The sequence below is a fragment of the Crocodylus porosus genome, unplaced genomic scaffold (genome assembly GCF_001723895.1).
Source record: "Crocodylus porosus isolate Cpor-Errol unplaced genomic scaffold, CroPor_comp1, whole genome shotgun sequence".
Classification (NCBI taxonomy): domain Eukaryota; kingdom Metazoa; phylum Chordata; order Crocodylia; family Crocodylidae; genus Crocodylus; species Crocodylus porosus.
In genome coordinates, this window is record NW_017728918.1 from 35,433,336 (window position 1) to 35,450,173 (window position 16,838).

The 16,838-nt window shown below is 38.0% G+C and overlaps 1 protein-coding gene across 6 annotated transcripts in view; it reads left to right on the plus strand.

The window, feature by feature from the left end:
• The window catches only part of SH3YL1 (SH3 and SYLF domain containing 1), a 95,997-nt gene that overhangs the window by 25,812 nt on the left and 53,347 nt on the right, over positions 1-16,838 (plus strand). For all 6 annotated transcript variants that reach the window (XR_002101582.1, XR_002101581.1, XM_019537467.1 and 3 more), the window contains exons 2-6: positions 573-683; positions 2,254-2,367; positions 5,647-5,711; positions 10,434-10,546; positions 14,856-14,984. Coding sequence is in view for 4 of the 6 variants with exons in the window: in XM_019537467.1 (XP_019393012.1) it covers positions 573-683; positions 2,254-2,367; positions 5,647-5,711; positions 10,434-10,546; positions 14,856-14,984 (532 nt within the window). In the remaining 2 variants the exon portion in view is untranslated. The remainder of the gene's footprint in view (positions 1-572; positions 684-2,253; positions 2,368-5,646; positions 5,712-10,433; positions 10,547-14,855; positions 14,985-16,838) is intronic.

Genomic DNA, 16,838 nt, shown 5'->3' on the forward strand with positions numbered 1-16,838 from the left:
AATTAAGATTATATTCAAATATCTCATTCAAGTTTTGTTCTTAAGCTGTGAGCCTTATCTCTTTAATAAAGGAAGTTTCTGAATAAAGTAATGTTGTTTGTTCCGTGATTCATGGACAAGTATTTCAACTTGCTTATATTAGGTGCATCTACACGTGCTATTAAGGCAGAGCAGTAAAAATTCTACAGCATATTGCTCCAGAGTTTATTGCTCCCTTGTGCCCCAGCCAGCCCCATCAGCATCTACACATGCATTGCTGCGAAGTAAAGAACTCCACTGCAGGATACTACTTGTAAATACTTTGTCCTAATATCATCGCATGCATAGAAGGTGAGGTTTTACTCCAGAGCTAATTAGGCAGCTCCACAGTAAACGTCTTGTGTAGACACCCTCCATGTAGTTGTGCTTTAGTTGGTGTGTTTTTTTCCCCTTTCTAGTTCAAACAGATTGCATTGACTTTTTATGGAGGCAAGAGCCAGCAACATAATGTTACAAATGAATAAGAAGAATTAAAGGATCTGGAGAACTCATTTCAATATTGTCAACATTTTACTTTTTCTTATGTTTTACAGTGAATAACCCTATACCATCCAATTTGAAGTCAGAAGCTAAAAAGGCAGCAAAAATATTAAGAGAATTTACAGAAATAACTTCTAGAAATGGACCTGATAAGATTATACCTGGTTAGTAAAGAAAACACTTCACTGTAATTAAATGGTTCAGTTTTCCTATCCTCACCCAAGCAAAAGTTTCATTGGCTTCACTAATATTTACAAATTTAATTTTATATTTACCTGAGAGGAATGAAGACCTGGACCCTATCTGTTTTATATCTGTTTTCAACACACACATACTTTTTTCCCTTAATTTACTAGTAAGGGGTGAGATTCACTGTGTTCTAGGCAGTCAGCAATACATCTTTCTTGCAGCTTAATTCCTCTCCAGAGTGTTGATGTAAGAGAGTCCTTCCATGCCTGGATGGGGCTTTTCAACTAAGGAAGACCAGATATAGTGAATATGCCCTGTATTTCTGTAGCAAATTAATGTCACTAGAATAATCAAGATGGAATAAAAAACTCAGTTTACGTATTTTCTGATGACATTGTTACAGGGCTAAAATTTCAGCAGATATCTGAATGTGGTTCTTCTCTGATGTACAAGTGTGAATTTGAATAACTCCTTGAACATAAATGATTTTTCTATTCTCGTGCTAGTTTTATGCTAATACATCAGACCCTCTCTGTATTCTTTGCTGTCTGGCTTTATTTCTGCCACTGCTACCATTTCTGTATTTTTTTTTCATATCTTCTATCTTCATCCTGCATTTGTAGCTTCCAATTGTTACATTTTAGAAAAAAGTTATCTAAAGACAATACAGTTGATTTTCTGATCTCATTTTTTTTGTCACCAAGTATTAAATCCTATACAGTACTTAGACTGCCATATGATTTAATTTCAAACTTCTCCCTCTTAAAAATGCATTGAGCACAATGTCTTGTCTTCACTGTCATCTTTGTATTTCACTTTAGGTTTTTTATATATATAGATAGATATAGATATAGATAGGTATCTATAGATATAGCTATATAGATATCTATATAGATATTTGTGTATATACACGCACACACACACACACACACATATTGAATACTGCAGAGGTATCTGTTGTTAAGCTCAGGTACCTTCAGCAGTATAGTCAGAGCAGCATGCACTGAGAGTAGGTTAATTTATGGTGCCAGGTTCTTTACCATATGCTGAAATGCAGACACAACTTGATTTAGCTCACAATTTTGTGTTATTTCTTAAGTTTTACTCAGAATTGTTACTCAGATTTACAGTGATTCTCAACCAGGGTTCCAATGACACTGGGATGCTGCAAGATCCTTTTAAGGCTGATGCCTAGTATTAGTACTGTTGAGTGTGCAAACACCTACAAAATTCACAAAGTAAACTCAGAGTTTTCAGATAGAAGTCTTTAGAATCAACAAGCATTCTGACTGTTGTGGTCTTTCTCAGTTCTTTGCAACAAGAAGAATTGTGCTAGTATATTTCTGTAATCAAAAAACAAGTGAAAGCTAAGAGTAGGCCTTTCCTAATGGGTGTCTTTACTCTAAAAAGTTGAGAACCACTAGTTTTTTTTATTGTTTCTAATTCAGAATTGTTAAGTGTGACTGTTTTTTTACTCTGTTTTCATATATTCTTCGTGCTCTTTTAAAAATGTTTATTAGCTAGCTTATGTTTCATTCTTTTCAGCCCATGTAATAGCTAAAGCAAAAGGCCTTGCAGTTTTATCTGTTATCAAAGCCGGATTCTTGGTAACTGCTCGAGGAGGCAGCGGGATTGTATTAGCTCGTCTTCCTAATGGAAGTAAGTTTATGTTTTCTTTTTCTATCTCAGGGGGGAACTTCAGAGCAAGTAAGTCATTTTTCTTTGTTTTTTCTTTAAACGAAGTAGAATATAGAAAATGCCATTCTGGATCAGACCAGCAATATGTCTAGTTCAATGTCTTGTCTCAAAGGTTGCTTTTTACATTAGAAGAGTTTGAAACTTAGAAATGATTAGAAACATTGCAACTGCACTGCTGTTAACACTGTTGTTGATCAGACTTAGGTATTTTAAGCCTCTTTGCTGGAAAATAGGTACATTTTTTGGTACAAGTAGAGTCTTTAACGGGCTAGATGCATCAAAACAATGAGGGACATCCTCATAATGAACAAATTTGTAATAAGGTATCCATATGAACTTACTGGTTTGGATATGTTCTGAAGCCTGAAGGTTACTATCCTTTATATTTATTTTGCCAACATATATTAGGCCCCGGCAGATGTTTAGTTAAAGGTGCCATGGGATCTGATGCATGATCCCAACACGTTTCCTGGCTTGCTACACGTGCATAACAGGAGGCATGCCTGTGAGATCAGGGATCAGATACTCATTCTGCCATATTACCAGTGTCAGGGGAGGCCGGGGTCATGTGTAATAACTTTGTGGCTGGTTCCTGTAGTGCCCTAAATGGTCCTTGACTCCCAAGTGCTCTCAAAGCTGGGAGCACAGATCAGCTGACTGCATTATCTGCCCTGGGGGTACATCAGTCTCAAAGGGTATATGTAGTAGCTGCAGTAATAAAAACACCTACTTTTGTTTTAAAATGATATTAAGTTTTATGCTTTACGGTCATACAATAGGGAGTTGGTCTGCCATGCAGAGAAAAAAGGGTCCGGTTTTAAATTTGTTACCATCTTTTAACTGTATAGCATGAGCAGACACACACATCCCAGTGTAATTTACATCAATTAGGTGTACACTGAGATGAGGAAAAATCCTCAGTTATGTCTCAAAATAGGTGGGTCTTGCTGTGCTCTGCCACTAGATAGAGGTGGAGCAAGGCTGTGCCTTTAGCAGGTGGTCTCTGTGGAGTGGATGTACACAAACAATGTTTTAATCGTGGAGTGGATGTACACAATGTTTTAATCCACAGTAATATACACCAGTAGAGTTTTTTGCCCTAGATTCCTTCAAGATACACCAAATAGTGAAGTTACCTTGCTGTAAAGGTTTGCATTGTCTTTCCACTACTTGTTTTCGCTGATATAAATATGTCACCAGTCCAGAGTCTTAGTGGATTGGAAAGCAAGTAGTATACTTATCCCCACTTCCTAAAAGAAAATGTTTATGGGTCAAGCTTCATTGGTTATACTGCTTAGGTGGTAAAGAATTCAAGCAGGGAAAAGCCAAAACAAATTAACAAAGCAACTCTTTGCCCTCGATAATATCCCAACTACATATTTCATAAGGCCTTTACCACAGGAAGCAATTTCAGAGCTCTCTGTCTTTGAGTCTGCAAGATTCTGAGACTGCTTACTTAGCTGGAAAAGCCTACCACTTATAGTAGCCAGCACAACTTTTGAGTTGCTCTCCTGCTCTTCATCTTCTGACTCAAGAGCCAAGCCCCTGCATGGAATACATGCCCTCTACGATTCTGCTTTGACTGTTTCAGTAGTAGATTCCAGCCCTTCCTTCTGAGGGGTAGTATATCCTTCAAAGGGTACATTTGTTTGATCACAGATTTAGAAATTTATGTATTTATAAATATATATTTACTTATATTTATTAAATCTATTGAGAAAGCAATGGTTTACCTAAAAATAGCAAAATATCTTCGTTTAGAGATCTCTCTCTTGTCTTAGAAAGCAATGAATGCCATGTATGTGCAGGACTGCTGTCATGGACAAAGAACTCTAAAATAGTAATAGTTAGTGGTTATTTTTATTAAGTGCCAGAGCTAGAAACATTGTGACGCATACTTTAGTTGTATGCATAAAGGATAAGTACTTAATTAGTTTAACTACATAAGGTGACACAGGTTCCAATTTTTGCTTTTTCACTTCTATTATAAACATCCATCATCTGTATAAATCATTTAAGTGCATAGGAACTTTTTGGCCCTACTTGCTGTTTAGTAAATTGTATTTCCTCCAACTGCATAATTGGTGAAACTGACTAGGAGTTGTTGGTTTCACCAGCCCTGATGGAATTAGGTCTTGTCAGTTTCAAAGCTGCTATTTAGAAAAATAAGATACTCTGAGAAACAAGATAGCAAGCCCCAAGTCAGATGCTAAAAGTTTAGTCCAGTCTTCGTGCAGTTTGAGCACTGCATAGTTTGAGTTTGGGGAAGTGCATGCTCCAGGGAAAAACATACCTTATTCTCAGTCGCAAAACTGTGTACTTCCCTGAAGTAACGTACTCCAGTTATTTCTCTGTAAATGTTCAGAACATTAGAAGCTACAGTTCAATCTTATCACATAATGCCATGTATTATAAGAAGGACAAAATAAAGAAATTGAGATGAAATTGTGTTACAAAGGTAGTAGGAGTATATTTAAAAAATCCTGTATGTCACTACAGTGCTTTCTGACACTAATGGTTTCTTTCTTGTTTCCAAGTTAACAAAACACATTTGTCTGTATTGATTAATGATTAAGTGCTTGTTTGTATTTGAAATCAATACTTACCCACACAAGTATTACAGTAAGTAATATTAAGTAACAAGCATTGGAAACTCAGTACATGGTAGTTCACTGCAGTGTTGTGAAACAGTTCATTTTAGGCAATGACAAATTGCAGTAAGCAGTAAGTTCCTGCTTTTCTACTCTGTTAAGTGTGGAGACTAATTTCCCCTTCATTTACAAAAATATAGCGAACAACCATAGGTAGTAATTGCTGGGAACTAACTATTATCAGAAAATCATGACAGCTACAAAGTATAGTTACCTCCCTCTACCCCTTTGTCCCTCCCAAAAAAGCCAGTAGCATATATCTACTACAAATATCCTCATTTTCAAATTTCTTAAGTTTTGTGTGAAAATAATACTTTTTAATCAATTTTGAAATCCAAAAGTTTAACTGAACTTAAATTTCAGAAGTTTGAAAGATATTTTACTGTATATTGTGTGTATATTTTCAAAACTTTTTAAGCAGGTTGCCTAATAAAATATTATTCAACGTAAAAGATGCTGAATGAAATCTATTTCCTGTAATACTAATACAGCTGTTTTCAGTTCAGTCACTTGCATTTTTTGAGTTATCTAACATATATAACCTATCACTGGTTGGCTTGTAATGTGCATCTTATTTCATGTGGTTCAGGCTGGTCTGCTCCTTCTGCAATAGGGATAGCTGGCCTCGGTGGTGGATTTGAAATTGGAATTGAGGTAAGTGTTTATATAAACACACTTAAGGTATAATAAAAGCAAAATTTTCAATATAACATCCATTAACAAGGAAAGTTTTGATGTTGACATATTTTGAAATGAGTTTTAAAAAAAAACCTATTTCAGTTGCATATATACAGTACATTTCTGTAAAACAGTACATTTTAATTGGAAGTATATAATCCTTAAGTGATACATAATCCTGTAGTTCCCCACTAGTCAACTTCTTCAGCTGGAACACACTATTTTTGTTCACATTTTGTTTAAAAACAAAGCCAGACAGTCTAACTTCTAAGCACAGAAACAACCCAGTTTGTGACTGATGTGCTGTGGTATAATGGTCCAGCTAAAGCCACCACTCCCCTTGAAAAACATTTCCCTGGTCCCAAAACTACTAGAAAATACCTTTCTCCATAAAGGAGGCACTAGAACCAAAGTGATACCTCCTTTACCCCAACCACATGATCTTCAGGAACCAGGTAGCTTGAACAGCCACGGCAAAAGCCTTCAGACGTCGTAGTGCTCTTGTAATTTTTACATCAGTCCATTTGCTTTCTCCCTCCACTTACCCCTGACCTCAGTTTCACTCTTCATCTACCATCTGACCCTCTTTAACCCTGCCCTGTCCTTTTCACTCCCTTCTTTTCCTTTCCATTTAAATGTCCTTCCCCAACTAAAAAAGAAAATAGTGGAACTAATGTTTCATTTCCTGCCATCTCATTCATGGTTCTGCTTGTGCATTATACCATCTTACCCAATGCCTGTCTTTATAACGTAAGCTCTCTGGCACAGGCGCTGCCTAGTACTCCATTTATACAGCATCTAGCAAAGTGAGGCCCCAATCTTGATTTGGGTCTTAGTAATTATATTGTAATAAGTATAATTACAACAAATACTTTATGCCCTCTTTTGTCCTTTCCTTCAGTATTATTTGAACTCTATAAAAGCAGCATTACCAAGTATCCCTCTTTATCTTGGAAGATTGTGCTCTTTCATAATTTAATTTCTGAATAGTATTTTTTTTGTTTACTATCTTCAGGCTTCTACTTGATCCTAAGGGTATTTTCCCTTTCTATTTTTTCCACAATTTTACTTGGGATAAACTTCAGCCAAGGTGCCTAGTCTTGGTGCTACATTGGCTTTCCTTCAGTGAGATTTCCAGCCCAAACAGAGTACTGAGCCAATGTGGTTTTAAGCCAATTTCAGCTCCTCACAAATCCTAAGGAACAACTATCAGTTAAACCTTGTCTGTACAGCTGGCAGCCTGTGGGCAGCACACAGCCCTGAGGGGTGAAATGATTGCCAGCAGGCCACCTGGCTGTTTTGGGAGCAGCAGCAGCTGCATGCTACACACTTCCATTCATTCCTCCCTTTGCCCTGCCCAAGGGAACAGTTGGTGCAGTTCATTGTAGCCTGTAGTGTTGGGGTAACCTGCAGCCCGGGATGCCTGAGTGTCACAATGTAGCAGAAGAGCTCATGGCTGAGAAGCTTAGGGTAAGCTGCAGCATCTGGTTGCTGTGCAGCGGGGAAGTGCATCGTGCAGTAGGGGGACACCTAGAGGCATGTCATGACGCAGTGGAGGGCCTAGGAGTAGGGTGTTGCCGGGGGGGGGGGGGACATGGGGTGCAGCAGCAGGGTGAGGCATGCCTATGGCCCCTGCTGGTACAGTCTTTGCCCTGCTAATGTGGCTTGAGGGGCACATGGCTCCCAGCCATTTAGATATTGGACAGCCTTGAGTTACAGTCATCCTTTTGGGTTGAAGCTGAGTTATGCCAGCATCCAAAGCATTACCTGGAATTTTTGCAGTGCTGTGGTCCTGACTACAGGGCCCAGCCAAGTGCACACTAAGTACACGCCCAGTGCTCATATAATGAGCAGCTATTCAGTACGTATTTTTATCCTCATTGTTCAATGTGTGGCCTTAGGTTTTATTACTGAATATTCTTTGGAACCTCCTATGAATACAAGATTATTAATTTTTTGAAGGGCTTTTCTGTGGCACTTATCTCTGTAGTATCTGAGTACTTTACGACATTAATGCATTTTAGTTTCACATCTCCATGTAATAAGAGGGAATATATTATGAGGCTAGCTTTGTAACCTTTCTTCTCTTTTTATGTAAGTAAAGAAAAACACTATTGCTTTTTGTAGCTAATCATCAAAATCTTTACTCAATCATTCCTATCTGACATGTTTAAGTAACATAGTCTTTGTTTTGAGAAAATCAATAGTATTAATATGCATAATTACTCTGAAAAAATGAAAGACATGCAGCGTCCTTCTAAATAATAGTGTGCCCTATATTTAGACTTTCACTAGTTCAGCTATTATACAATATTATAATATAATATTACAGAAAACAGTTTTCTTTCTTAATTGTAGAGAGACCGGATAAAATTTCCAAAATGCGAAAATGATTTAGATGCCAAAGTCTGGATTTTAGCAGTGATTTAAGCTCTTAGGGGCCTAAATATGAAAATTCATGAGATGGTGTGTTCCTGGAATTGCACGTTTCTGAGATTTTTACCTGTAGCTTATAATATAGAAACTATGACTATAAGTCAGTTGTGTGTATAAGTGTTTACGGCACATTTATTTTCACAAATAATAATATTTAAAATAATTGATACATTATTTTCAATATTATTATTTATGAAATGTAGATGGTCAGTTCAAATAGAGCTCTACAGCCTTCTGTTTGTAATGTCAATATATATCAATGCCCATTTCCTTTTATCAGAATTAATAATGGGAATAAAAAGTCATTATTTTGCAGATATAATTCTTATGGTACATTGGGTAAGTGAAGTATTTGAAAGATAGAATGTTTGCTGTAATTTGGAAAATCCAAAGGGAAAGTTGATGTTTTGCATTAGTGGTTTATTGAAGAAAATATTTTACTATTTGCCAATTAACTACTAGCCTAAAGAAAGAAAAATACCCTAAAGAAACTTTCCAAACCAGAACACGAGTTTCTGTTGGTAATAGGAAATTATGTACTCTTTTTAGACACCATAATCCATAGATATTGTCTCCCATTTTCCTGGGACTTTTGGAAGAGTCCAGTAATAACAAAAAAAAAAATGAATTAGCTACTTTCCTACTTATGCCATCAGTGGATGCCTATACACAAACAGGGAGGCTGCTTCAACACACTGTTATTACAGTGCGTCATAGCATGAAAATTACTGTGCTCTAGCAGCCTCCCATGTCTTGTGTATCAGCGTCTCCATGCTTCAAAATGGTGGGAGAGGTGCTTTATCTAAAGCTCATTTGAACAAGCTTTAGATAAATCACCCCCACAAGCATTTTGAAGTGCAGGGATGCTGATACATGAGATGCTCAAGGTGCTTTACTTGGAGTGATCTTGGAGCTGCTTTAATTAAAGCACCCCCCCTCCACCCTCCAGTCCCACAGCACATGTATAAATGTCCACAGTGTCTATAGGATCAAGAACAATGGCTTTCTTCATTTCAGTTTTCCCTTGAAACTGATGGATTTCAAAAAACATTTTAAATAAAAGTATTTTGCAAATGCTCGTGCTCTTTCTGGAACTTGTTGAAAACATTTTGTCAAGTGATATGAAAGATGTTCTTATAAAAATAAAAAGCACATTAGAAAGGTGGTTTCTGTTCAGAGGCCTGGGGTGTGTTTCCAGCTGGCTTCCTGCCTGCTTTTGCTTTTGGTGTTTAGGCTTCTTACATCTGTGTGCTTGAAGAGATCATTGCCTGCAGTCAACTTCCCAGAGTTTAAATGCAAAAAAAACAACTCAAATTCATATTTGGTAACAAAAACTCAAACAAGTTTATTGTCTTTTAAGACAGTAGATATGTAGCAATCCGCTCAGCAAAACTGCCTTGAAACAATAGTAGCAACACAATGCTTGTAGCCCACGATCGCAAAGGTCACTATGAGGGATGAGTCTCAAAGCCTCGGTATTTATAGCTGAAATGCCCTCTGTCCCATACTAATTCTTATTTCTCTGTTGAGATGTTCCTTTTTACCTGTCTCTTTGCCAAGTATGGACACCTGCAGTACACTGTGTGCCAACTTGGGATACCTGTACTTCACCCATTGCCAAGTTTGGGCATCTGCATTTAGCCTGTGTTATCTTTACTAATGAGTTCTTACTTTATACTTCTCAAGTTGTTCACCTACTATTTTTTTCTATTCTCCTTGAATCAGCATTTTTGCTCACTGCATCTTTTTTCAGGTCATTCAGCAGCCAATGAAGCCTGCTGCTCCCAAGCTCCTTTGCAGTGCCTCAGTTTAACTATAGCTTAGTATATCTACAGCCTAGCATAACCAGAACTCCTACACTTTCAGCAAAAATGAATCAAAGCTTCTTAATATCTTCAAATGTTCTGTTTTAGTACTTCAGAAGAGAATATTTCAATTTATCTTCCTGAGAGCTTTTTATGACATACATTATTATAAAAAAAAAATTTTAAAGCTTTAAAACGTTAACATTTGAATACATTCATTTTTATTTTTATTGTAATAAATGTTTTAATGAGTCAGAATGATTATTTTTAAATAAAGATTATGAAGGAAAAGTGTGCTTTGTTGTGTGTGTTTGAAATGTTGAAATATTGGAATATCCCACAGAATAGAAAATTCTGTTCCCACAGGTCTTGTTCTTTTTCTCTTCATATAGATTAAATTTCAGAGTATTAATCTTAAAATACAAAATAGAGATTTTTTTTTTTACTTGATTACTAGGTGTCAGATTTAGTAATAATACTGAATCATGAGCGAGCAGTTGAAGCTTTTGCAAAAGGAGGCAATCTTACCCTTGGAGGAAATTTTACAGTGGCAATTGGACCTTTGGGAAGGTGAGTAATAGTAAAGTACAAACTGCTAATAAAATGTTTTAAATATCAGTAATGACACAATAGTATTTCTATAATCTGTTTTAATAATCTATATTTTATGACATTCTGGGAAGATGAACCAGAACCCAGGCTCCCAGTTTTAGTGAAGTGTTCTAACTCCTATGCTACAAAACCATGTTGCTTGTTTCCTTTTGCTTCTCCTTACCTCTCACATCCTGTGAATCTTGAATTTTTTGTTGCGGTGGCAGAGCTTCAACAAGCTGTCCATTCAAACCAATCTATAGTATGGTGATAAGAGCATTCTCATATGAAATCAGACGTGTATTTGAACCTCTCAGGCTGAGGAAGATTCTGAACCCTGATCTCCTGTTTCTTGGTTATTTGCTTTTAGCGAAAGTAGCCTCAAAATGCATATTACAGAGACTCAGATCTCATATCAGGCACTTTAGGATCCAATAACTATGTAAAGAAATACCTAATCAGGCTTAGGTGCTTAGCTTCCTAAAAGTAGGATACTTATGTTCATGCACAGAACTAGAACTCAAGGCACCTAGAGATATGTACCTCCAGCATTAGCAGCTGAATAGAACTGCTTTCAGGCTTCGAAGCTTCCAGTTCTACCTAAAGATTTTGGTACCTAAAGCTGGATTTTATTTAATTTACTTTAGAAAGTGACATAAAACAATAGAAGACCTCCATCTAATTTTATACTGCTTAAAGATGTACCAATTCTCTCAGTAGCTTACCAAACATACTGTATTTTCTTGCATACCACACACCCTCAAATAAGACATGCAACTTATTTTTGGACAGTAGATTATTGAAAAAAAGTTGTTTTATTTTTTTCCCAGAATCATGGCTGACTATGACTATGGCTGCATCCTCCTGGATTTAGAGTGTACAGAAAGTATAGCATCCCAGGAGACAGCAAGTGTGTACACACACAGGCCAGGTACAGACATTACAATTTTACCAGTGTAAATGATTGGAAACTAGTCTGTGCCCATAACAGAACAGAAGTTTGGCACGCACAGACTGGTTTAAAAATGGTGGAACCAAGTCTGAGATTTGCACTCCCCACCTTCCCTCCCTGGCTGTGTCCAGACGAATGTAAATGTACAGTATGTGGTGCCACAGATCCATCTGTGGCACCAGATACACAGGCATACCCCACACTGTTACCTTGCAGCATGGGGTTTATTTTTTATCCTGGGAGATCCCAGGGTCAAAAAAAACCCATGCCAAAAAAAAGCGGCACCTGAAACCAGAGCCTGGCTAGCTGGAGCCAAACTCCAGCTGCTGGCCAGTTCCAAGCTGCAGGAATGCCACAACTGCAGTTCTCTGAGGTCCCCAGGACCCCAAGTAAGGCTGCTGGAGCCAGCACAGTTGCTGGCCCCAGCTCCCCTACTACACCCAGGTTAACCTTCCACATGCCGGAACGTGAATGGCATGGGTGTTCCCTGTGGACAAGTAGTAGCAGCACAAGGTGTGCCACAGATTTTTATCCCTGGGGAAACAAACATCCACACTTGTCTGGACACAGCCACTAAGGGCATATGTGGGTTCTGTTTATTACTGATCTAAACTATGCCACTTACAGAAAACCATGTAACTTAGATCAATTCTACAGTGGGCTTTTTGAATGTCTCTACCTAGCCATGCTAACTTTTTGACAATTAAGCTGACTTTTTTTAACTGTCAGAGCATTCTTATGTGGGGCTGAGTTGACCTAAATACAGCACAAAGTAATACACTTCTGAGTTGTATTATCTTGAGTTGCGTAGTTAAGTCAACTCTAAGGAGCTACTGCAGGTGAGGGCTCATAATGGTTGCCACCATGTCAAGGATCTGCACATGTATATGCTCCGATGTAACTTTAAGTTGACTTAGTTAAGTCATCTTATTTTAAGTTGATTTAGATGTATATATGTAGTCAGTGTCTAGGTAAGGCATCAGGAACTTCCTGGTGTGGCAGGGCAGCAGCAAGGCTAGACTTCAGACCCTTGTGGGGGCACTGGCAAGGCTGTTACTTCTTTAAGTAGGTTTTTTATACATTGTTGTAAATTATAAAATGTTACCATACCACAAGCTTCATCAGGATGCTACATACTGTATGTAGTAGCTCACTCACCCTCAGACAGTTCAATTACTGCTTCAGACACAAGCAACAGTGTTCAGCCAATAGCTACCACACATTCCGTAGTAACTTCGAGAGGGCTAACATAGGACTTTACTTTTCTGTTCGCAAGGGCCAAAGTGAAGTGGTAGCCATTAAATCACAGTATCTCCATGCTTCTAGTCTATGATTCTGTTGCAGCAAAGAAAAATCAGCATCACTACTTAAGACACACACCTCGACTTTCAAGAACTGATTTTGGGTGGAAAGGTATGTCACACTAGTAAATATGGTAACTTGATTACGCAGTGTAAGAAAATTTTTTACCTTCTAATTAGACTGAATGTCTCTTTGTTCTGGTGTTGCAAGATGGGCTGAATTATACGTTCTCAGTTTGCCTTATTTTGATCATTCATTATTTTATGCTATCATATACCCTCTCAACTTGCCTCCCTACTAATTTAAACAAGCCAGTTTTTCTAATTGCTCCTTATCTAAGGAGTTTTTCTATGCTGTGGTTCATCCTGGTTACCTTTCTCAGTGTCCCTTGAACTCTGCCACATGCTTTTGGGGATTGGGTGAATACTGTTGTATGCGATATTCTAGGTAACACTGCATCACTGATTGACATAAAGGGATTGTAATGTCCTCTGTGTCATTTGTTCTTGTATTCCTTATACAATCAAGCACCTTCTTTACTATGACTGCAACTATAGAAAGTTCCTTGACTGCAGCTATCGAGCTCCTTGAGCTATCTATGTACAAGGATGCACAAATCCCGTTCTTGAGTTGACAGTTTTCAAAAACGTATTGAGGTGGAAGTGTTCTTTCCTTTCGAGTGTTTATTATTTAGTTTTTAATTATATGAACGTATTTTTTAATCACAAGCACACCATGAAAACCTAATGAAGATTCAGAACTGTAATGTACTTAAATATTATATAGAAAAAAGAATCATTCTGTACCACATTTAACAGATTGTTGGGTCTCTCTCAAGTTCTTCCAGAGTCTTTCTGGCTTGGCCTAACTAGCTTAAAATGACTGCGTCATCTGCAAATGTTGCTACCTTTAACACTGAGTGTCTAGCTCAGATCCAGAACCTAGTGCTATTGCCCCATTTATAAATGCAAATACTTTCAGTTTCGGATTTTATAGAGATATACTGTGTTCTCTCCACTCAAAATTATCATCTTGCAAAATTAAAAGTATCCTTTAGATGTAGTGTTTTATCCAACCTCTATAGCAGGGGTTCTCAATCCCCAGGCCGCGGCCTGGTGCCAGGCCATGGAGGGTCGGCTGCCAGATCAGAAGTGGCCGCAGACCGGCTAACCGGGGAGAGGGAATATCCTTACCTGTCTTCTAGCTGGAAAGTCTGGCTATAACTGCTGGGCAGCAACATAAAAACTTTGGGAACCCATGCTCTATAGTATTGAGCTTCATGTATTGTCTGTAACTAGGTGTAACACATTTCACTAAAAATTTAAATTGTTATTATTCCACCGAATTTCAGTGACTTCCATTTATATCAAGACCTTGAGCTACTACGGTTACATCCAGACAAGTACACGCATCTGGGCATTCCCCATGCTGCTAATTTGCAACACAGAGGGGTTTTTTGATACTGGGAGATCCAGTGCCTAAAAAAAGTGGGGCAGCACATGTTACCCTTCATGTCCTTTACTAGCTGCAACTCCCGTTGATCTAGTTGGGGATGTCCTGTTTTGAGCAGTTGGACTAGATGACATCTTGAGGTCTCTTCCAACCCTAACTTTCAATGATTCTGTTATCACACTGTGGAACTGTCTGTTTTTATATCCTTGGTGAAAATAATAGGATTGAATGGAGAGAAAATATTCTCAAGCAAATGTTATTTACCAACATGTAGGTCAACAATGCATATGTTACATGAAAATGTGTTATGGCTTAAAACTCCATATTGTATCATTAAATATTAATTCTTAAAAAGAAATGACTAGCTTTCTGAATGCTACTTCTTATATAACATTTTTTTCACTATTCTTGTACCTCACAAAATCCAGATATAGAAGATTGCAGTACATAGTAGTTTAACTGTAGCAAAAATTGAATAATCAGTGCAGGTTGTCAGGAGTACTGGGATCTCAACCATTAGTAACTCTGTCAGATGCTGCTCAAGAAACATACCAAGATGCACTGTATGATTTTTTTATACAGGAATTTGGAAGGTGATGTTGCCTTGCGAAGTTCTGCTGCTGTCTACACTTACTGCAAATCACGAGGGTTATTTGCAGGAGTATCTTTGGAAGGTACCTGTTTAATTGAAAGGAAAGAAACTAATCGAAAGTAAGTCCTGTTAAAAAAAAAAATCAAATGATTTGGTTAAATTAAATGGTAACAATAGTGGCACAACATATGGTGCTTGTTAAACGGTGTTTACGGGGTGGGGGTTTAATTTTGTTTAAATTTTATTATAGATGTGTTCCACGATGTGTCGTTTGTTTGTTATAGTGAGTGGGGAAAAGGAAGGACTATATATTTAGTTGTCTTTGCATAATAATGGCAAGCTTTTTTTCCCATATATTACATTGCATAAGCAAACAAATTATGCTGAAATGTTAATGGAAGGGTCAATAGGAAAATATTTGAAATAGTTGTTTAGTAAACTTTGTAGAACAGGAACACTGTGGGGTACCACTTACATGTTGGGTCACTCACAACTAGTATACCACTCTTAATAAATTGAGGTAAGGGTAGTCATTGTTCAGGTGAAATATGGGACAAACAGAAAAGAAAATTTTGGCTATTTAGATTTGTAATAACATAGTGGAACAACTTCTGTCTGTGGAGTGACTTCAGTTAGCTCTAATGTGATTATCCAAAGGAGAATTAGGACTGCAGTAATTTCTATCATATTAGCAGTGGCAGTTGAGTATTGCCTTACATGCACATCAATCTCTCCACACCATGGTGCAATTTTTCTGCAGTTTAGCACAGAGTACTTTATTCATCCTCAGTTTCCCAGCCACAGGCCTCCCCCATATTGCTCCATGCTGAGTTGGTGCCTTGGTCTGCAAGCTTCTCTGGCCCCACAAGTTACTCTGCACTCCCCCCTGTGTTGGAGGCAGGAAGCAGATGCAGGAGGAGGGAGGGGGTCCTGAAGACCCTGGGTACTGCTGCAGCCAGTTATGGGGGGGAGCTGTGGTCAGGTAGGAGCCTGGGGGGGCCACAAATTAACTCTTTATGCACTACATGCAGCCCAGTTGAACAGTCCTGGTTTAGAGTCTCATTGAAGAATATCAAGGACATGTTTTTATATAGCTTTCTTTTCCCATGACTGATAATAACACTGTCAAAATTAGGTCCAGTTGTCAGAATCTTATGTTTTCTCGATTCTTTTGGCACATTTCACTAATGGCAATCAAAGCAACACATATATGCATCCTAGTCATCTTTAAATTTTAACTTGATTCTCAAGCGCTTTTTAATGTATAACAGAAATTTGGTAAATTCAGTGTTAGACATGACAAAAATTAGAATGTATAACCAACCTAATAATTCATCAAGAGTCAAGGCCTTTAAAAATCACAAATGATCTGTATGCATGCCACTAATTAATTTTTACACAACAAGGTTTAGACAAACAGTTGTGCGAGCACAGGCAGTGCAATAGGCTCTGGGTGCTTCTTCTTTACATGGGATAGTTTATGGCCAGTGTGCAATGTGCCCCCTTTGCATGAGGAGAACTTGTGTGCCCCTGCCCTGGGAACTGCCAAAATGAGCTGGTGATTCTTAGTTTCCTACTGCAAATAAGGCAACTCTAAAAGTCCTAAGCAGTAAACTTATAGGTGCTTAATACCAGACATCCACTGCAATATTTGTGGTACGGTATGAAAGCTACAGTGTTTGTGAAAGTTATCAAGAGTCATGTGTCCCTTTTCATCATAATGAAAGTCAATAAACACAGTGGACCAAGAATTTTCAGTATACAAATCCTCTGTGCCTTTTTGTTTACCCAAAGGTATCACAGTGGATCTTAAATGTGCATCAGTAGCTCCTTTTCATAGACATTAGGGCTGGAAGGGACCTCGGGAGATCATCGAGTCCAGCCCCCTGCCCAAAGGGCAAGAAGTCAGCTGGGGTCATAGGATCCCAGCAAGATAAGCATCCAATTTACTCTTGAAGGTGTTCAATGTAGGT